At 52.6% G+C, this 21,625-nt stretch overlaps 1 protein-coding gene across 4 annotated transcripts; it reads left to right on the top strand.

Moving 5' to 3' along the window:
- Nucleotides 1-1,701: 1,701 nt before the first annotated feature.
- On the top strand, nucleotides 1,702-18,516 carry LOC114510923 (patr class I histocompatibility antigen, A-2 alpha chain-like). Of its 4 annotated transcripts, none has more exons than XM_036013346.1 (7): nucleotides 1,702-1,866; nucleotides 2,132-2,410; nucleotides 2,564-2,830; nucleotides 3,366-3,641; nucleotides 3,739-3,843; nucleotides 6,143-6,175; nucleotides 18,462-18,516. In XM_036013346.1, the coding sequence occupies exons 1-7, from the start codon at nucleotides 1,722-1,724 to the stop codon at nucleotides 18,503-18,505; spliced, it is 1,149 nt and encodes a 382-aa protein (XP_035869239.1). In that variant the 5' UTR covers nucleotides 1,702-1,721; the 3' UTR covers nucleotides 18,506-18,516. The 4 variants fall into 4 exon arrangements, with proteins under 4 accessions (XP_035869239.1, XP_035869237.1, XP_035869238.1 ...); XM_036013344.1 differs by lacking the exon at nucleotides 18,462-18,516 and adding an exon at nucleotides 6,387-7,021 and having other exon boundaries at nucleotides 1,705-1,866; XM_036013345.1 differs by lacking the exons at nucleotides 1,702-1,866; nucleotides 2,132-2,410; nucleotides 2,564-2,830; ... (2 more) ...; nucleotides 6,143-6,175; nucleotides 18,462-18,516 and adding exons at nucleotides 15,528-15,759; nucleotides 16,094-16,438; nucleotides 16,578-16,844; nucleotides 17,407-17,682; nucleotides 17,780-18,027.
- The last annotated feature ends 3,109 nt before the right edge of the window (nucleotides 18,517-21,625 follow it).

The following is a 21,625-nucleotide window of genomic DNA, read 5'->3' as shown; positions in this document are numbered from 1 at the left end:
TTCAGCAAAATTGTTCTCTGTGCCTCTTCATCCAGATGCACAAGGAGGCCAGAGACCAATCCTGAAAGAGAAAGTTCCTGTTCCCCAAAGGGCATGACTCTCAGGCTGAGGTGACCTCTAGGGAGAGCTTCTGTCCAGGGCAGAGTAAAAGCTTCTGAAGTTCTGTCCAGTTGAATTTTGATGTCCCATTGGTGTGTCCCCCAGTCCAGAGGGTGGGGGTGAGGGGCACCATGAAAGTGCTGCAGAAGGGGCCAAAGGTTTGCAGGCAGATTTTGTGACTTGCCCAGTGAAATGAGTCCTCAGTCATGATGTAACTCAGAGGGAGTTCCCCAATGAAAGTTATTGTTTCTAACAAGAATTGCCAATTGTTAAGGCTGCCACTCTCCTGCAAGGCAACACCTCAACCCAGTGAGAAAACATACAAGTCATCACTCATGTACATTTGTGTCCCTGACACGGTGGCAATATGGATGAAATACCAAACATCACGTGGACCCACAGGAGTGGGAAATGTCTTTGGGACCCAGGGAGTGGGTTCCCGGGCTGTACTTTGGACAGATAGGACATCTGCTGTCCTCCTCATGAGCTACAGCAGAAGGTCTCCAGTGACATTGTTCCCCCCATGAAACCACCTTCCCAGGACCCCAGTGTGGTGGCTCATGTACAGGTTCAAGTGCAGGGAGTCAGGCCCCTACAGGTAAGATAGGTTGTGACTGGGTCCAACCCACATTTCTCTGGGTCAACGTTTCCCTCTTTTTGTTGCATATTCTCCTTTCTCTCTCCTTAGCTATCTATTGAAACTGTAAAAGATAATTCCTTATTGACTTAATAGAATTCAGGGAACATTTTTGGGCCTGCATTTGTCTGTGCAAAGTCACCTGCCCAGCTACAGTATCAGCAAAATGACTTCCTTTCCCTTCCATGGTGGCAGTGGAATGCCCCAGAATTTTGACAATGGCCCATTGTTTTGGGTCCTGTGTGGCGCCTAATAATTCTACAACCAGTTTTCCATTTGTTTGTGGGCTGCCCTGAGGAAGTGAGGAGGCCTCCCCACTTCCCCATCATCCACAGTCACATATACACCAGGTGCACACGACTCTCAGGGTAAACCTTGGCTACTGGATCTTCGTCCAGGTGACAAGCCTGAGTTAGAGCAGTGAGTTCAGCATGCTGGGCAGATTTCATTTCCAGTCAGTGAGAGCTCTCAATTATGTCCACCAGGGAAGTTACTGCATGTCCCTCTCAGTAATGTCCCTGCTCATCTCTCAGATAAGATCCCTCTGTAACCAAGTTAAAGCAGCAGTATTAATAGGAGATTCCTGTACATCACTCCTAGAAACCAGTACCTGGTCAGTCAGCACAACACAACTGTCTTCATGCTGCAAAGAGGGTAACACGTGCAGGGTTAAGGTGATCACACCGAGTTAAAGTGGTATCAGGTGCAGAGAGCGGGACACTTCCTAAGAAGCCAAATGGACAACACAAACGTGTTGAGTGGGATGAGAGGTCAGTGAACAGTCAACGGAATTAGTAAAAAAAATAAAAATAAAAATAGTTAAAGAGGGGCCTTTAACTTATCTTTATTCTGTTTACGCAACCCCGCTACAGCAGACCGCCCAGGGGACCTGCAGCTGGAGGCACTTCTCCTTGTTTACCCAAAGCGCAGAACCAAGCCCGGCGTGGACCCTCCCCGGAGCAGCCCGAGTTCTCACTCCCATTGGATGTCCAAACCCAGACAAGCCAATCAGCGCCAGAGCGGGTCCGATGACCAGGACCCTTCCAGACCGTTGATCTGCGTCATGGGGCCCGGAGCCCTCCTTCTCCTGCTGCTGTCCGGAACCCTGGCGCTGACCCAGAACTGGACCCGTGAGTGCGGGGTTGGGAGGGAACGGCCTCTGCGGGGCAGGAGCGAGGGGATCCCGGAGGCGCAGGATGCGGGGATGGTGCGTCTGCAGCACCGCGGGCCCAGGCCCCAGGCCCCCGGCCCCAGACCCTGGACTCCCGCCTCGCCCACGCTCCTCCCCATTTCCTGCCCAATCCTCTCAACCACCGCCCAAGTTTCAGTTCCCCAGGCGCCCAGCCCTCACCGGCCCCACCGCGAACCCGGGACCTGCGTCCTCCCCGCCCCCAGGCCCCCACACCCTGGGATATTTCTGCACCTCCACGTCCGGACCGGGCCACGGGAAGAACCAGTACGTCGTCATCATCTACCTGGACGACACGGAGGTCTTGCAGTTCGACAGCGAGAGGCAGAGGCTGGAGCCGAGGGTGCAGTGGATGGAGCAGCCGTGGGTGGAGCAGGAGGGCGCAAAATTTTGGGAGGAGCAGATGCGGGAGATGAAGCACAACGAACAGCGGAGCAGAGCGAACCTGAACAAGCTGCGCGCCCACTACAACCAGAGCGAGGACGGTGAGCCACGCGGCGCCCGGGGCTCGCGGACGAACCCCATCCTCACAGATGGGCTGGGATCGCAGGAGTCCCGGGGTCCCAGTTACCCTGAGGCTGCTGCGGGGTGGGGCGGGGCGGGACTAAGTGGGTGGGACTGACCTTGGGCGGTGTCAGTGTCTCACACCTTCCAGGAAATGACTGGCTGTGTAGTGGGGTCCCAGGGTAACTTACTCCGAGGGTTCAGTCAGTTCGCCTACGACGGCATCGAGTGCATCACCCTGAACCAGGACATGCGCTCCTGGACCACGGCGCCCCAGGTCACCTTGCGTGAGTTGGTGCTGGTCCCTGATGCGGATGTCAGAAGATACTTCCTGCAGGACACTTGCGTGCGCCGGCTCCAGCTGCTCCTGGAGAAGGGGAAGGAGAAGCTTCTCCGAGCAGGTACCAGGGCGCTGGCCTCCCCAAAGAGGGAATCCGTCGGCCGGGGAAACTTTCCTACAAGGAGAGGAGGAAAATGGATCAGTATCAGAATCCTCGTCCTGGTCAGGAGAGAGAAGAGTCCCCTCAGGCTTCCTCATTTTAGGACTGTGTAAATGTAACGACTCTTTAACTGTTAGAGAGTTGAAATTACATTCCGCCCTTTGAAGGCAACTGAGAGGCTGATGTGACCCCCGTGAAAATGAGTTTGACACCCCTGCAGCACCTGGTGCACCAGGAGCTCTCCCTGGTTCTGGGGCTGAGATCCTCTCTGGAAGCTTGACTCCAGCTTTTGTTGGTCATTGCACCTCCACCTGAGTATGATTCTCAACTTAGAGACCTGGACACTCCTATTTTAGGTTCTCTGTCTGATTCTAGAACTTTCCAGGAAATAGGAGATTATCTCAAATGTCTCTGTCTAGGCTGGTGTCAGGGTGGTACCATGCTGGACTGTCCCATGACCATGCAGAGTTCCTGAATTTTCTCACCCTTCCCACAGACCCTCCAAAGACACACGTGACCCACCACACCATCTCTGACCATGAGGTCACCCTGAAGTGCTGGGCCCTGGGCTTCTACCCTGCTGACATCACCCTGACCTGGCAGCGTGACAGGAAGAACGTGACCCAGGACATGGAGCTGGTGGAGACCAGGCCTGCAGGGGACGGGACCTTCCAAAAGTGGGCAGCTGTGGTCATGCCCCCTGGAGAGGAGCAGAGATACACATGCCATGTGCAGCACCAGGGGCTGCCTGAGCCCCTGACCGTGAGATGGGGTGAGGAGGGGATGTGGGCACAGAGCCTCCCCTCAGGGTGTCCCTGAGCAGGGTCAGGACTCAGGCCTGAGGCTGACCTCTCACCCTCCCCTTGCAGACCCCCCTCCTCAGACCACCATCACCATTGTGGGCATCACTGTTGCCCTGGGTCTCCTTGGAGCTGTGGTCACTGGAGCTGTGCTGTGGAGGAGGAAGTGCTCAGGTGGGCAAGGGGTGGGGCTGAGTTTCCTGTCCCTCTGGGGGTCAAGCCCAGCTGGAAGTGTGCTCTGCCTCCTTAATGGGCATTATATCCCCACACAGGTGCTTGTCCATCTGGGGTCCTGTTTCCTAACACTGACTCTTTTCTTTTTAATGTATTTTATTGATTATGCTATTACAGTTGTCCCATTTCCCCCCTTCTCTCCCCTCCACCCTGTACCCCCTCTCCCACCCACATTCCCCCCCTTTAGTTCATGTCCTTGTGTCATACTTATGAGTTCTTTAGCTTCTACATTTCCTGTACTATTCTTGCCCTCCCCTATCTATTTTCAGTCTACATTCTATGCTACTTATTCTCTATACCTTTTCCCCCTCTCTCCTCCTCCCACCCCGCTGCTGCTAGCCCTCCATGTGCCCTCCGTTTCTGTGGTTCTGTTCCTGTTCTAGTTGTTTACTTAGTTTCTTTTGGTTTTGCTTTAGGTGTGGTTGTTAACAATTGTGAGTTTGCTGTCCTTTTACTATACATGTCTTTTCTTTATCTTCTTTTCTTAGATAAGTCCCTTTAGCATTTCATAAAATAAGGGCTTGGTGATGATGAATGCCTTTAACTTGACCTTATCTGAAAAGCACTTTATCTGCCCTTCCATTCTAAATGAGAGCTTTGCTGGATGGAGCAGTCTGGGATGTAGGTCCTTGTCTTTCATGACTTGGAATATTTCTTTCCAGCCCCTTCTTGCCTGTAAGGTCTCTTTGGAGAAATCAGCTGACAGTCTGATGGGAACTCCTTTGTAGGTTATTGTCCCCTTATCTCTTGCTGCTTCTAGGATTCTCTCCTTCGTTTTTACCTTGGCTAATGTAATTATGATGTGCCTTGGTGTGTTTCTTCTTGGGTCCAACTTCTTTGGGGCTCTCTGAGCTTCTCGGATTTCTTGGAAGACTGTTCCCTTTGCCAGTTTGGGGAAGTTCTCCTTTATTATTTGTCCAAATACGTGCTCAATCTGTTGCTTTTCTCCTTCCCCTTCTGGTACCCCTATAATTCGGATGTTGGAACGTTTAAAGGTGTCCTGGATGCTCTTAACCTTTTCTTCGATTTTTTGAATTCTTATTTCATCATGCTTTCCTGCTTGGTTGATTCTATCTTCCTTCTGGTCCACTGTATTGTTTTGAGACTCAGATTCCTTCCTTTCACTATTGGCTCTCCTCTGTATATCTTCCTGCATCTCTTTTTATGGTAACCTGCATCCTTTCATCTAAATTGCACCCAAAGTCCACCAATTCCGTGAGCTTTCTGATTACCAGTGTGTTTGAACTGTGCATCTGATAGATTGGCTATTTCTTGGTCGCTCAAAAGGATGAGTCCTGGGGGACTGATCTGTTCTGCTGGAAACATATCTTACGTCTTTCCCTGTCTCTCCTCCTTTTCTTTTTCTTTTTTTTTTTTTTTTTTTGGTCTGGTCGCTCTTGTTACAGTGGGGGGCGGGGGGGTGAGGGGTGGAGCCTTGGGTGTTCACCGGGGCTGGGCGCCCCAGTTGCTAGATTGTGACGTTATATGTGGGGGCGGGGGTGGGAGGGAACAATGGCGGTAGTTCCGTTCTCCTGGGCTCAGACCCTTCCTTGCTTGGTATCCTGGGCCGCAAGTTCTGCCCTGTTCCACAATCGCTGCCCCACTGGGTCCGCCTATCTCAGCTTGCGTACTCAGGGATCACCGCTGCGTTCTTGCTCCCCGGATGGCTGTCGCGCCAATTTCAAGCCAAATTTTCCCCAACCTCCGCACGCCGCCGACCCGCGCCAGCCCCGTGCCCGCTCGGCTCGTCATCTCCTACCAGCCTGGATGTTTGGGTCCACTTCAACTTCTTGGCTGTCCAACTTCCATTCAGATAAATCCTCTGTCAGTTCTGAGTGATATTCTGTCTGCAAATCATTGTTGTTCTAATCTTGGTTGTGCGAGGAGGCACGGTGCATCCACCTATTCCTCCATCTTGCCAGAAGTCCCCCTCCTAACACTGACTCTTTAGTGAGGCCATGGGAAAGTTTGGGACACATTTATCACCGATGATTCTAGTGATAGGGACTGATTCCCAGCTGTCACAGATCAGAGGGGAAGGTCCCTGCTGAGGACAGATGTCCAGACAGGCATTTGGTCCAGTTCCCACATATATACTTTCCCCATATTTCCTGATCCTACCCTGGGTGTTCAGTCACAGTTCTGGAAACTTCCCTGTGCTTCATGAGTATGGGGCTCCTTTAGGGGCACGGGGCCCAGCCTTCCCCCTGACTTCTCACAGAACATTTCCTTCCCACAGGCAGAGGCAGGGAGAGCTACACTCAGGCTGCCTGTAAGTCTGAGTGTTGGGCAGGTGATGTGGGACCCTTAGGGGAGTGTGGACTGAGTGCAGAAGGCGGGGGCATTTGGGACCAAGGGCATGACAGGTTTTGGGGATTCTCAGAGTGGGACATTGGGAGCACGGGGTGGCTGTGGGAGAATGTGACACTTGTGAGACTGACCTGAGTTTGTTGTTGACAACTTTCTTTCCTAGCATATCAGAGATGCTTTCCACGGAAGTTGGTGTAAATCCATCATTGCAGCCTCCCCTTGAGACTTTAAGGATCCCTGACTGCTGTTTCTGCAACCAGCATCAGAACCTGTCTGCATCCTTATCAGCACCAGTGAGGAGTGGGTCACCAGGCCACCCTCCCCACAGGGACCTGTGTCCTCTCCCCTGGGGACTGTTGTGTCATAGGCAAGTTGGGGTGAGGCCACCCCATCCTGGTCATTCCTCATCTGGATTATCTGTGTTGCTATTTTGTCCAAGGAGAACCTTGTCCCACCAGGACCTGAGATCCTGGGACTTCAGCATCACCTGAGCCTTGTGGTAGCTCCAGGACTGTGCTCAGTGAGTGCCTCATGGGGCCGCGTCAGCCTGGGCTCAGGCCTGGGTCTGTCCTGCAGCCCCCATCTTTTGAGTACCTGTGGTTTCTTTGTCTTTGTAGATATTGTTTGTGCCTTTTCTAACTATTTAAAAATCAAGTTATTTGGGTATTTACATTAAATGATAGGGATGTATCTTTTTATTAAATGTATTGGGGTGCATTGGTTAAGAGGATCATGTAGGTTTCAGGTGCACATTTCTACAATACAGGATCTGTACATTGCACTGTGTGCCCACCACCCAGAGTCAAACCATCTTCCCTCACCAGGTATGAGGTCCCTCCTCCCCCAACCCCCTCCCCTCTGGGAACCAGCACACTGCTGTCTGTGTCCATGAGTTTCAGTTTTATGTCCCACATGTGGGTGAAATGCTAATAGTTCTTATCATTTCTTTTTTTTTTTTTCAGATTGTATTTATTTATTTTTAAAGAGCAGGGAAGCCAGGGAGAAAGAGAAGGAGAGAAACATGGATGTGCAAGATAAACATCAAGATAGGTTGCCTCAGGCATGCCGCCAATCGGGACGAGGCCCGAAACCCAGGCCTGTGCCCTCACCGGGAACTGAACTGGAGCCTTTTCAGTTTGTGGGACAATACCCATCCCACTTAGCTCTACCAGTCACCTTCCATTAAAAACAAACAAACAAAAAAAAACAACGCAGTATCCTCCCGGCTTAGTCGCTTCATTGGAGTGTCATCCCCTATGTCAACAGGCTGTGCGTGCAGATCCCCGTCAGGACACTTACCAAGGATGGAGTAGCAACCGCAGGTCAGGGCACCTTGGGAGGCAACTGAGCGACGTTTCTCTCCAATATCAGTCTTTCTCTGTCACTCGCTTCTTCTCTCTCTCTCTGAAATCAAGGGAAAAAAATGTCCTCTAGTGAGAATTTAAATAAAAAATACATTCCAGAGAATCAGCTGATAATTACAGTATTTTGCCATGTATAACATGCACCAACATTTTTGGCCCAAACATTTAGGAAATAAATGTTCATTTTAATTTTTAATACAATTATTTATTTATATTTAGGTGCTTGTTTGTTTTTTTGTATGATAAAGGAATTTGAGCATTGTTTTGGTCATATGGTATTATATTGCATATGGATATCGCTATTGCTTTCCAGAGTTACACTTTTAACACACTCGCATAAATAAAAGAATTAATGATGACTTCCAGCAAGATGGAGGAATAGGTGGACGCACCGTACCTCCTCGCACAACCAAGAATGGAACAATGATAATTTACAGTCATAATATCACTCAGAACTGTCAGAGGATTTATCTTAATGGAAGTCGGACAGCCAAGAAGTTGAAGTACACCCGTACATCCAGACTGGTAGGGGATGACGAGCCCGCCCATCCGAGCAGGCGTGGGGCTGGCATGGGTCGGCAGCGCATGGAGGTCGGGGGAAATTTGGCGCAAAATCAGCACGACAGCCATCTGGGGCACAAGAACGCAGCGGTGATCCCTGAGTACACAAGCAGCGGCTGGGGGAATCGGTGGGGCAGCGATTATGGACCAGGGCAGAGCTCGCAGCCCAGGAGACCAGGGAAGTGTCTGAGTCCAGGAGAACGGAACTGTTGCCATTGTTCCCTCCCGTCCCCACTCCCACCCCCGCCCCCACATATAACGTCACAGTCTAGCAACTGGGGCACCCAGCCCTGGTGAACACCTAAGGCTCCGCCCCTCACCCCCCCACCATAACAAGAGCGACCAGACCGGAAAAGAAAATAATAATAGGAGAGATAGGGAAAGACATAAGACATGTTTCTAGCAGAACAGATCAGTCCCCCAGGACTCATCCTTTTGAGCGACCAAGAAATAGCCAGTCTATCAGATGCACAGTTCAAAACACTGGTAATCAGAAAGCTCACGGAATTGGACTTTGGGTGCAATTTAGATGAAAGGATGCAGGTTACCATAAAAGAGATGCAGGAAGATATACAGAGGAGAGCCAATAGTGAAAGGAAGGAGTCTGAGTCTCAAAACAATACAGTGGACCAGAAGGAAGATAGAATCAACCAAGCAGGAAAGCATGATGAAATAAGAATTCAAAAAATCGAAGAAAAGGTTAAGAGCATCCAGGACACCTTTAAACGTTCCAACATCCGAATTATAGGGGTACCAGAAGGGGAGGAGCAACAAGTGGAAAAGTTATTTGGACAAATAATAAAGGAGAACTTCCCCAAACTGGCAAAGGGAACAGTCTTCCAAGAAATCCAAGAAGCTCAGAGAGCCCCAAAGAAGTTGGACCCAAGAAGAAACACACCAAGGCACATCATAATTACATTAGCCAAGGTAAAAACGAAGGAGAGAATCCTAGAAGCAGCAAGAGATAAGGGGACAATAACCTACAAAGGAGTTCCCATCAGACTGTCAGCTGATTTCTCCAAAGAGACCTTACAGGCAAGAAGGGGCTGGAAAGAAATATTCCAAGTCATGAAAGACAAGGACCTACATCCCAGACTGCTCCATCCAGCAAAGCTCTCATTTAGAATGGAAGGGCAGATAAAGTGCTTTTCAGATAAGGTCAAGTTAAAGGCATTCATCATCACCAAGCCCTTATTTTATGAAATGCTAAAGGGACTTATCTAAGAAAAGAAGATAAAGAAAAGACATGTATAGTAAAAGGACAGCAAACTCACAATTATTAACAACCACACCTAAAGCAAAACCAAAAGAAACTAAGTAAACAACTAGAACAGGAACAGAACCACAGAAATGGAGGGCTAGCAGTGGGGGGGGGGGGGGTATAGAGAATAAGCATAGAATGTAGGTTAAAAATAGATAGGGGGAGGGCAAGAATAGTACAGGAAATGTAGAAGCTAAAGAACTCACAAGTATGACACAAGGACATGAACTAAAGGGGGGAACGTGGGTGGGAGAGGGGGTACAGGGTGGAGGGAAGGGGGAAATGGGACGACTGTAATAGCATAATCAATAAAATATATTTTTTAAATATAAATAAATAAATAAATAAATAAAAGAATTAGCCCTGGCTGGTGTGGCTCAGCGGATTGAGTGCGGGCTGCAAACGAAAGCATTGCAGGTTCGATTGCCAGTCCGGGCACATGCCTGGGTTGCAGGCCATGGCCCCCAGCAACCGCACATTGATGTTTCTCTCTCTCCCTCCCTTCCCTCTCTAAAAATAAATAAAAATTTTTTAAAAGAATTAAAAACACTTTGTCCTGGCTGGTGTGGCTCAGTGGACTTAGGGCTGGCCTGCAAACCCAAGGATAGCCATTGGATTCCCAGTCTCGGACACTTTCCTGGGTTGCAGACCAGGTCCCCAGTAGGGGGCGTGCAAGAGGCAACCACACATTAAAGTTTATCTCCCTCTCTCCTTCCCTTCCCCTCCCTCTAAAGAATAAATAAAATATATATGTTTTAAATGCTCCTGCCTTAGCTGGTGTTGCTCCGTGGATTGAGTACCATCCAGAGAACCAAAGGGACATTGGATTCCCAGTCTGGGACACTTGCCTGGGTTGCAGGCCAGGTTCCCACTAGGGGGCGTGCCAGAGGCAACCACACATTAATGTTGCCCTCTCTCTAAAAATAAAATCGTTTTTTAAAATGTTCCTCCTCCATATTTGTGTGAGGCTGTATATTTCTTCATATACTGCAACTAAAAATAAATTGAATGCAGAACAAATATGAAAATCTAGCGGACTTTTAATTTTACAGACAAAAACTGCAACTTACAAAAATATAAAATGTAAGCAGATCCACTCTTCTCACTACCTTGTTTGTTTGGGAAATAGTTATTTTTCATTAAAAAAAAAACATTTCCATTAACATGTCATAGGCTACTATGATTATTCTAAATGAATTTAAGAATTTTTCAACTTTTATTCCTTGTATGGTAAATATTGGTAGCAGTAACCCACACAAACAAAATGATTTGGGGGTAGTCGCTATTATGTGAGACTGTGTAGATATTCTGAGACCAAAATGTTTGAGAGTCGCTGAATAAACAGCCCGGGGGCCAGGACTCAAAGAGACAGCGGGACAAAATTCCCCATGCAAGAGAAAGACTTGGGACCGAATCCCGGGTCACCAGGCCTGATTCCAAGGTCTGAGGCCTGAGTTTGAGGCGGGGACCCTCAGTGTTGGGGACAGTCCCCTTCGGTTCCGGGCTTTCCCTTCTCCCTGGGGTTTCATTTTCCTTTCTCACAACCTCTGACGGGTCCTTGCCAGCATACTTAGGACACAACCTCCTGTCTCATTATGATTGGAGGTCAGAACTCTAGAAAAACCAATCAGCATCATCATGGACTCGAGTTACCCACCTATTCCTCCCCCAACCCTAAGGTTGGACAGGGTCCCCGACACCTGCTCCTGCTGCTCTTGGGGGCCCTGGGCCTGACAGAGACCTGGGCCGCTGAGTGCGGGGTCGGGAGGGAACGGCCTGTGCGGGGCAGGAGCTAGGGGACCCGGCGGGGGCGCAGGACCCAGGAAAGGCGCGTCGGCAGCAACCGCAGCCCAATCCCAACCCCAAACTCTCTCCTCGGCCCCGCCCCCTTTGCTGTTCCCACTTCGATCAGTTCCAGTCCGCCTGACCGCGGGCTCTCGCCGCTCCCCCTCTCCACCCCCAGGCCCTCACAACCTGAGAATGTTCAGCACCTCCGTGTCCAGGCCGACCTGCATTTGAAGAACCGGTGCACCGTCGTCGGCGGTTACGTGGACGACGCCGGGATCTTGCGGCTCAACAGCGACGCCGCGAGGCCCAGGCTGGAGCCGCGGGTACCGTGGATGGAGCCTCTATGACAGAAGCAGGAGGGTCCAGATTTTGAGGACAAGCAGATACGGGAAATCAAGCCCAGCAAACAGACCAAGCCAGTGAGCCTCAACAAGCTGCACACGCACTACAACTACAGCGAGGACCGTGAGCCACCCGCACCCGGTCTCGGCACCATGCACATCACCACGGACGGGCGGGGGTCGCCCCGAATCTGTGATTCGAGCTTCACCCCAAGGTTGCGAGACCCGCCCTGCGCCCATCTGGATAGGACCCCGAGGGGACTTGACCCCGTTTCATTCCAGGTTACGTTTTAATAATCGCGGGTCTAGCAAGGGGCCGACCTGTCCTCGGGGCGGAGTCAGTGTCCCAACCCACGAGGAAATGAGTGGCTGTAGCGTGGGGTACAACAGAGGTTCCTCCGTGGAAACAATTCAGTTCTCCTACGACGCACCGTCTAGATGGCCCTGATCGGGGGACCCGCTCTCCTAGACCGCGGCCCACACGGCAGCCCAGGTCACCTGGCGCAAGTTGATGCAGGTCCCTGACGCCGACGTCAGGAGGGTCTACCTGAAGGACACTTGCGTGCGCCGGCTCCACCTGCTCCTGGAAATGGGGAAGGAGACGCTGCTCCGAGCAGGAACCGAAGGGGACTGCCCCCAGGGCGCGGGCCTCCGCGAAGAGGGGATCTGTGGGCTGGAGCGGCTTCCTACAAGGAGAGGAGGGAACTGGGGCAGTGTCAGATCCAGCTCATGCTTGGGAGAAGGAAGAGTCCCCCAGGTTTCCTCATTTTGTGACTCACCTGCGGGCCCAGCTTTCTCCAAAGGACAATAAGGGACCCAGCCTCTCCCTGAAACACCCCACAGCGGTTCCCTCACACCCTGCAGCACCTGCTGCACCAGGACCCTCTCCCTGATTCTCAGGCTGAGACCCTCTCTGGAGACCTGACTCAGGGTCTTCTGAGTCATCAGGCTCTGCCTGAGTCTGTGTCTCCCCTTAGAGGCCTGGAGACTCTCCTCAGGGCGACCCTGAGCAGGTTCAGGACTCAGGCCTGAGGTTGACCTCTCACCTTCCCCTTGCAGACCCCCCTCCTCACACCACCATCATCATTGTGGGCATCACTGCTGCCCTGGGTCTTCTTGGAGCTGTGGCCACTGGAGCTGTGCTGTGGAGGAGGAAGTGCTCAGGTGGGCAAGGGATGGGGCTGAGTTCCCTGTCCCCCTGGGGGTCAAGCCCATGTGGAAGTGTGCTCTGCCTCCTTAATGGGCATCCTATCCCCACACAAGTGCTTGTCCATCTGGGGCCTATTTCCTAGCACTGACTCTTTAGTGAGGCCCGTGGGAAACTGCAGGACACATTAATCACCTGATGGTTCTAGCGATGGGGACTGGTTCCCAGCTGTCACAGGTCAGAGGGGAAGGTCCCTGCTGAGGATAGACGTCCACACAGGCAGTTGGTCCAGTCCCCACACACGTACTTTTCCCGTGTTTCCTGATCCTACCCTAGTGTTCAGTCAGAGTTCTCAGAACCTCTCTATGCTTCAGAACTATGGGGATCCTTTCCTGTGTGTTCCCACAGGCAACTCGGGCTGCCTGTAAGTCTGGGTGTTGTGAAGGTGACATCTGTGACCCTCAGGAGAGTGTAGACTGGAGTCTAGGAAGGGACCTCCCACACCCCCTAACTCTTCGGTTGTATTTTTTCCCAGGCAAAATTTTTTTATCCAAGATTTTCCAAAATCCAGGGGGACCACATGAGTCCCATGACTGTCTGGCCTGGGCTCCTGCACCAATTCCAGGGGCCACAGTTTTGTAACTACTTCCGACTGTGTCTGCATCAGCTCTGACAACAGGCCTGTGGAGTTCGGGTGCAGGCAGGTCCCACTGCTGGGTCTGGGCCTGAGTTTCCACAGTTTGTCAGGTCTGTTCATTTATGGAGCTCAGGCCTCACTGTCCTTTTGTGTTGCTTCCCACCCTTTCCTGATTCTGGAACAGCGCTCCCTCTACAGGACCCATTTTAGGTAAACAGTCTTTTTGTAATGAATGACCTTCTTCTTTTTTTAAAGATTTCAGAGGAGAAGAGAAGGAGAGAAACATCAATGTGTGGTTGCCTCTTATGCACCCCCTACTGGGGACCTGGCCTGCAACCCAGGCATGTGCCCTAACTGGGAATAGAACCAGTGATACTTTCATTCACAGCCAGTTCTCAATCCACTGAGCTACACCAGCCAGGGCTTATTTATATGTTTTTTAAGCTGGTTAATAAGCCCCTGACAGCGATGTAGAAGGTCTCCTTTCAGGAAAATTGGTCCATGTGCCTCTTCATCCAGATGCACAGGGCAGCCAGAGACCAATCCCGAAGGAGAAGGTTCATGTTCACCAAAGGGTGTGGCTCTCGGGTTGAGTTGCACTCTAGGGAGAGCTTCTGTCCAGGGCAGAGTGAAGGCTTCTGAAGTTCTGTCCAGTTGAATTTTGATGTCCCATTGGTGTGTCCCCTAGTCCAGAGGGCGGGGGTGAGGGGCACAGTGAAAGTGCTGCAAAAGGGGCCAGAGGCTCCACATGGATCTTGTGACTTGCCCAGTGAAATGAGTCCTCAGTCATGATGTCACTCAGAGGGAATTCCCGAATGGGGGGTTAGTTTCTTATAAGAATTGCCAGTGATTTTCCCATAAAGCAATGACTCAACCCAGTGAGGAAGTCATCACTCATGCACATTTCTGTCCCTGACACAGTGGCATTTGTATGAAATGCAAATGCCATACCTCATGTGTACCCACAGGAGTAGGAAATGTCCTTGGGATCCAGGGAGTGGGTTCCCTGGGCTGCACTTTGGACAGATAGGACATCTGCTGTCCTCCTCATGAGCTACAGCAGGAGAAGGTCTCCAGTGACATTGTTCCCCCCATGAAACCACCTTCCCAGGACCCCAGTGTGGTGGCTCATGTACAGGTTCAAGTGCAGGGAGTCGGGCCCCTGCAGGTAAGATGGGTTCTGATTGAGTCCAACCCACATCTCTCTGTCTGGATCAAAGTTTCCCCCATTTTCTTGCATATTCTCTTTTCTCCCTCCTTAGCTATCTATTGAAACTATAAAAGATAAATTTTTATTGATTTAATAGAATTCAAGGAACATTCTTGGATCTGGGTAATTTGTCCAATGCCGAGTGCCCAGCCAGCTGCAGTGTCGGCAAAATGACTTCTTTTCCCTTCCATGGTGGTAGCTTTAGAATGCCCTGGAATACTGATAATTGCCCATTGTCTTGGGTCCTTTATGGAGTCTAATGATTCTGCAACCAGTTTTGCATTTCTTTGGGGGCTGCCCTGAGGAAGTGAGGAGGCCTCACCCCTTCCTCATCATCCCACAGTCATGAGCTACACCAAGTGCACAGCGAAAAGCGAAAATCGAAAATCGTTACAAGGTGTAGGCTGAGAGGCCCCAGGCCCACCTCTCCCCCCTCCCCCACAAGTCTAGCTGGGGAGCTGGGAAAAGCAGCAGGACAGAAGCTGAGGGTTATTTTGCCTATCAGTAACAGCAGGCTAGCTAGGGAGATGAGCAGGAACTTGAGAGCCAAAATTTCTCTAGGTGGGGGTAGGGGTGTGGCCTAAGAGGAACCATAAGGAAAAAAGACCTCTGGGGAGGGGGCTTGTTTCTGTAACAATATCAGTGTAACTATTGGCTACTACATCTTTGTCCAGTTAACAAGCCCGAGTTAGAGCAGTGAGTTCAGTGTGCTGGGCAGATTTTACTTCTAGTAGGTGAGAGCTCTCGATTATGTCCACCCTGGAAGTTACTGCATGTCCCTCTCAGTAATGTCCCTGTTCATCTCTCAGATAAGATTCCTCTGTAACCAAGTTAAAGCAGCATCAGTAGGAGTTTCCTGTAAATCACTCCTGGGAACCAGTAGGTGGTCAGTCAGCACAACACAACTGTGCTAATAGTGTAAAGGGGGTGACAGGTTCAGGGCTAAAGTGATCACACCGAGTTAAAGTGACATCAGGTACAGAAAGCAGGACACTTCCTAAGAAGGCAATGGACTGATAGAAACGTGTTGAGTGCGATGAGAGGTCAGTTAAGAGTCAGCGGAATGAGGAACACATTTAGAGGAGCGCCCATAACGATCTCTTCTTCCTATTCACACAGCCTCCTTCTCATGAAGGAGGGGTGGAGAGTTCTGGCTGCAGGAGGAGGGCTCAGTACAAAGCCCCGTGTCCCCAGATCTGGATACTAATGACGCTTCTCCAGTTCTCACTCCCATTGGGTGTCTGAAGTCTAGATCGGCTACTCAGCGTTCACCGCGGGTAAATTTGAAAATACTCTCCACTAGAGGAACTCATCATCCGCCAACGCTCAGGGATCTCATGGGACCCGGACCCCTGCTCCTGTTGCTTGGGGCCCTGACCGAGACCTGGGCTGGTGAGTGCAGGGTCCGCAAGGAACAGCCTCTGCGGGGCAGGAACGAAGGGACGGTGCGGGGCGGGGGGGGGGGGGGGCATGACTCGGAACCGCCCGTTTGCAACCCCCTGGGCTTGAAACCAGACCCCAGACTCCCACCTCGGCCCCACCCCCTCCTCTCAACCACCATCCCCTTTTAGGTCCCCCTGCCCGGACCAGCCCGCCTGCAGTCCCAGGAAACACCTCCTCTAGGTCCCCAGACTCCCACAGCCTGAGGTATTCCATCACCTACATGTCTGGACCGAGCCGCTGGAAGAACCAGTACATCGTCGTCATCTACGTGGACGACACGGGGATCTTGCGGTTCGACAGCAACGCCATGAGTCCCAGGCTCGAGCCGAGGGTGCCCTGGATGGAGCAGCCGTGGGTGGAGCAAGAGGGCGCAAAATTTTGGGAGGAGCAGACGTGGGAAATCAAGCACAAGGAACAGTGGAGCAGAGCGAACTTGAACAAACTGCGCGCCCACTACAACCAGAGCGAGGACGGTGAGCCACGTGTGCCTGTGTCAGGGCATCACCCCCACAGCCACGCACAGGCTGCTGTGAGTTTTTGGGTAGAGCCTTACTCGGAGGCGGCTGGCGGGAAGCTGCTAGTGGGCCGGTGCTGACATAGGGGCGGGGTCAGTGTCACACACCTTCCAGGAAATGACTGGCTGCGTAGCGGGGTCCGACAGGCGCTTCTTTGGTGGGTACAGTCAGTTCGCCTACGACGGCACCGACTATGTCGCCCTGAACCCAAACCAACGATCGTGGATTGCTGCTGCAGGGATCAACTGGAGCAACGTTGTGCGGATCCCTGACGCAGACGTCCAAACGGTCTTCCTGGAGGACACGTGCGTGGACCGGCTCTACCTGCTCCTGGAGAAGGGGAAGGACACGCTGCTCAGAGCAGGTACCAGGGCGCGGGCCTCACCCAAGAGGGGATCTGTGGGCTTGGGTGGCTTCCTACAAGGAGAGGAGGAAAATGGGACAGTGTCAGAATGTTCCTCCTGCTCGGGAGAGGGGAGAGTCTCCCAGGTGTCCTTGTTCTGTGACTCACCAGTGGGCCCAGCTTTCTCTAAAGGACACGAAGGGACCCAGTCTCTCCCTGAAACACCCTACAGCGGTTCCCTCACACCCTACAGCACCTGGTGCACCAGGACACTCTCCCTGGTTCTCCCACTGAGACCATCTCTGCAGGCCTAATTCCGGCCTTTCTGAGTCATCAGCCTCCACCTGAGTCTGTGTCTCCCCCTAGAGAACCATATACTCCTACCCTAGGTTCTCACCCTGATTCTGGAACTTTCCAAGAAATAGGACATTATCCCAGATGCCTCTGTCCAGGCTGGTGTCTGGGTGTTGCTCTTCCTTCCCCACCCCCACTGTCCTGTCCACTGCCAGGGTGGTCACATGAGCACTGCTGGAGTGTCCCATGACCATGCAAAAGTTCCTGAATTTTCTCACTGTCCCCTCAGACCCTCCAAAAACACTCGTGACCCACCACCCCATCTCTGACCATGAGGTCACTCTGAGGTGCTGGGCCCTGGGCTTCTATCCTGCGGACATCACCCTGACCTGGCAGCGTGAAGGGAAGGACCTGGCCCAAGACATGGAGCTTGTGGAGACCAGGCCTGCAGGGGACGGGACCTTCCAGAAGTGGGCAGCTGTGGTCGTGCCCCCTGGACAGGAGCAGAGATACACGTGCCATGTGCAGCACCAGGGGCTGCCTGAGCCCCTGACGCTGAGATGGGGTGAGGAGGGGGCGTGGGCACAGAGCCTCTCCTCAGGGTGTCCCTGAGCAGGGTCAGGACTCAGGCCTGAGGTTGACCTCTCACCTTCCCCTCACAGACCCCCCTCCTCAGACCACCATCACCATCATGGTCATCGCTGCTGCCCTGGGTCTCCTTGGAGCTGTGGCCACTGGAGCTGTGCTGTGGAGGAGGAAGTGCTCAGGTGGGCAAGGGATGGGGCTGAGTTCCCTGTCCCCCTGGGGGTCAAGCCCAGGTGGAAGTGTATTCTGGCTGATTAATGGACATCATGTCCCCACACGGGAGCTTGTCCATCTGGGACCTGTTTCCTAGCACTGAGTCTTTGAGGCCCTTGGGAAAGTGAGGGACACATTTATCACCTGATGGTTCTAGTGATGGGGACTAATCCCAGCTGTCAGAAGTCAGAGGGGAAGGTCCTTCCGAACCTTCGGACAGACATCCAGAGGGGTATTACATCCAGTCCCAGAACACACACTTTCTCTGTGCTTCCTGATTCTACCCTGGGTGTTCAATCACAGTTCTAAAATCTTCCCTGTGCCTCAAGAGTGTGGGGTTCCTTTAGGAACACAGGACCCAGCCTTTCCCCTGACTTCTCACAGAATGTTTTCTTCCCACAGACAGAAGCAGGGAGAGATACACTCAGGCTGCCTGTAAGTCTGGGTGTTGGGGAGGTGACATCTGGGACCCTTGGGAGAGTGTGGGCTGGAGTCTGTGAGGGTGGCACCCCTGACCCTGTAGCTCTGCTGTTTTGTCTTCCTCAGGCAGCGACAGTGCCCAGGGCTCTGATGTGTGTCACAGCTCCTGATGCTGAGTGAGACCCTGAGGCAGGGAGTGGGGGGCATTGAGACCAAGGAGCACAGTTGCGTTTTCAGAACTCTCAGAGTGGGACACTCTGAGCATGTGGTGGGCCAGGGGAGAATGTGCCACTTCTGAGAGTGACCTGTGTTTGTTCATGACAACTTTCTTTCCCAGCATGACAGCTTTCTAGGGGACTTGGTGCTGTAACAGTCACTGCAGCCTCCTCTTGGGACTTTAAGGATCCCTGACTGCTGTTTCTGCACCAGCATTGGAATGCCGTCTGCATCCTTATCAGCATCAGTGAGGAGCTGGTCACCAGGCCACTCTCCCCACAGGGACCTGCATCATCTCCCCTAGGGACTGTCCTATCCTAGCTGAGATGGGGTGAGACCATCCCCACCATGGTCATTCCTCGGCTGGGTCATCTTTGTTGCTCTTTTGTCCTTGCTGCTTCAGGAGAACCTTGTCCCACCAGGACCTGGGATCCCAGGGACTCAAGTGTCACCCAGTTCTTGTCCTGGCTCCAGGACTGTGCTCAGTGAGGGATTCCTGTGGCTGCGTCAGCTTGGGCTCTGGCTGGGTCTGGCCCTCAGCCCCTACCTTTTGTATATTTGTTGTTTTTGTAGGTACTGTACCTATCCTTGTTTTTTTTAAATCATTATTCGGGTGTTTTTTTATTAAATTATTAGTGGTTTTTTTTACTGTTGTTCAATTACTGGCTTCCCAGTTTTCCCCATTGCTCTCCCCTGTTCCACCCATACCTTCTAAGTTATTACAGTGCGATTTTTTTATTGAGTTTATTGCAGTTGGAGGCTCATCCCAATATTCCAAGACTGCAGGTTTGACCCCTTGTCAGGAGCCATACAAAGTCAACCAATGACTGTATGATAAGTGGGACAACCAACCGACGTCTCCCTCCGACTCTCTGAAAACAAATTGCTTTTTGAAAAAAAAACTGTAGCCCCACACAGGACGGGAGTCAGAGGTGGGGCCCTGGCAGGTGCTCAGACCAGGAGGGCAGGGCTGTGGTGAGCAGGCTGGGAAACGGCTGCAGAGTGCTCTGACCCTTCCCCCATGGGAGGCCTCTGTCCCCCACCCATGCTCCCCTGTCCAGGGCCCTTTCCCCACTCCCGTGTTCCTCCACACAGGACCAGCTCAGCCAGTGAGACCATGCGGTCCTCCTGGGAGGTGGGAACGACAGCCCAGCAGCTGGGGGCACCTGTGAGGAGTTACCCACTGTGCACTTCAGCCTCGGCTCCGTCCCTGCTGGGGCACATATACATACTTGCACAAAAATATGTATATAAACACACTGCTGTTACTTCAAACATATTGCTAAAAGATGTATTTCTACTTGCTCCTTTTTCCATTTAATTTTCTTAAATCTTCATCTGAGGGTTGTTTTTCTCCCACTGTTTATAGAGACGGAGGAAGGAAAAGAGAAATGTCCATGTGAGAGACCAGTTACCTCGGGCAAGTGTCCCAATCAGCACTTGAACCCGCAACCTTGGCCTATCAGGATGATGCTCTAACCAGCTCAGCTACCTGACAAGGGCAAAACATTCTCATAGTAGGAATTCTAAGGGTGTGTGTATGTGTGTGGGGGGGGGGGGGACAGGGTTTTTGTGTGTGTGTCCCCTGCCACACACTCAGGCTGGGGACCTGGTGGTATCAAACTGTCTTCACGAGCCAGACAGTACACGTGCCAGGCGCTCGGGGCCACACCGTCTCTGCCACCTGCTTAGGGCTGCCTCTGTAGCCACAGGTGTGGCTGCGTCCCCATCAGCTTTGTTTGGGGAATTGAGCAGCCAGCCCACCGGCTGCTGTGCTGACTCGGGTGGGGACGTCCATTCCAGGACCTGCAGTGCAGTGGTTTGTCCTCGGCACAGGAAGGATGAGTTGCAGACTGGAAGCATGAAATGCGTGCCAGTCCCACTCCGTGGGACAGGCAGCAACACTAAGGGACCAACCAGGGACGGATGGTCCTCTGCAGAGCGCAGCAAGCCTGGAGAGAAACCAGCGTTTCTGGTGAGAGGCGTGAGGCCAAAGCTGGCTGAGAGGGGTGTGGTGCGTGTCGGAGTGGATTTGTGACAAGAACCTGCAGCTGGGCATCACTGAGAAAACACACATGGGCGAGGCCACCCTAGAGCACGTGTGAGCTGGTGTGTGGCGTCCACAGCCGGGGAGACTCGCCCGAGCCCCGGCCTCTGCTGACCCCTGCTGGCCGTCAACTGCACCTGCCTCCCAGCCCCAGACCCCAAACTCCGGAGGGAACCGGAGCCCTGCAGCTGGGCCCACACGCAGGGAGGCCCTCCCTGGGCTAGCGCCTGTCTACTCCAGCCATCTGGACACAGAGACCCTGGTCAGAAACACACCCACACGACCCTCCCCAACACCCACGAAGGGCCCAAGCCCTACCATCTGACCCGTGGGGGCACGAAGACTGCTTGGAAGGAAAACAGGAGGCACATGTAATAAATAGGAGTGACCAGAAGTGAGAGGTGCCCCCCCACCCACATCCAGGGGCAGGCGGGCCCCTACATCCTGGGTGTTCGGCTCACAGGTGAGGGAACTCTTAAATGACGGCTCCCGGGGAGAAGTGGTAGCTAGAACGTTCCGCAATGACTGCAGGAGACACGAGACTTTTGGAGCCGAGAAGCCCAGGACAGGATGCCAATCAAGCCCAACATACACACCCTGCCACTGGGGTCCTTCTTGTCCCCTTCCCCACCCTGACGGATATGTGACAAAGGCGGATGCTGAGGGAAGTCTGGGACCCAGACCTTCTGCTAGAGTAAAGCACCACACGTTTTTACTGCCTTCAGTGCCTTTTTCCATTGACTTTAGAGACAGAACTGAACCCCTGGGGCACGAGAGGATGCTCCAGCCAAGCTAGGTTGGAGGCATGAGCTCTGTTGGTGTGGAGGCCCCTCTCCCTGCCTCCTGCCCACGCTAAGCACCTCCTAACCTACCCCCTCCCCAGAGACCCCACCCCCCGGGCAGGCCCAGGAGACTGTCCCAGCACCTGAGCCCTGGACCAGCTGACCCCCGTGGCTCCACATCCCTGGCCCGGTGCAGCCCACCAGCCGACTCCGTCCAGCCAGCCGGAACCACCTTCCGACCACCC

The sequence above is a fragment of the Phyllostomus discolor genome, chromosome 12, assembly GCF_004126475.2.
Source record: "Phyllostomus discolor isolate MPI-MPIP mPhyDis1 chromosome 12, mPhyDis1.pri.v3, whole genome shotgun sequence".
Taxonomy (NCBI): domain Eukaryota; kingdom Metazoa; phylum Chordata; class Mammalia; order Chiroptera; family Phyllostomidae; genus Phyllostomus; species Phyllostomus discolor.
Note: the sequence above shows the minus strand (reverse complement) of the source record. Positions and strands in the feature narration are given on the sequence as shown.

What these genes read in the sequence shown, in the direction of transcription:
- LOC114510923 (XM_036013343.1), top strand. Translation starts at nt 15,860, where the DNA reads ATGGGACCCGGACCCCTGCTCCTGTTGCTTGGGGCCCTGACCGAGACC. An exon ending in CTACAACCAGAGCGAGGACG is followed by an intron (nt 16,439 to 16,577) that starts GTGAGCCACGTG and finishes GGGCGGGGTCAG; the next exon opens with TGTCACACACCTTCCAGGAA. An exon ending in GCCCCTGACGCTGAGATGGG is followed by an intron (nt 17,683 to 17,779) that starts GTGAGGAGGGGG and finishes TTCCCCTCACAG; the next exon opens with ACCCCCCTCCTCAGACCACC.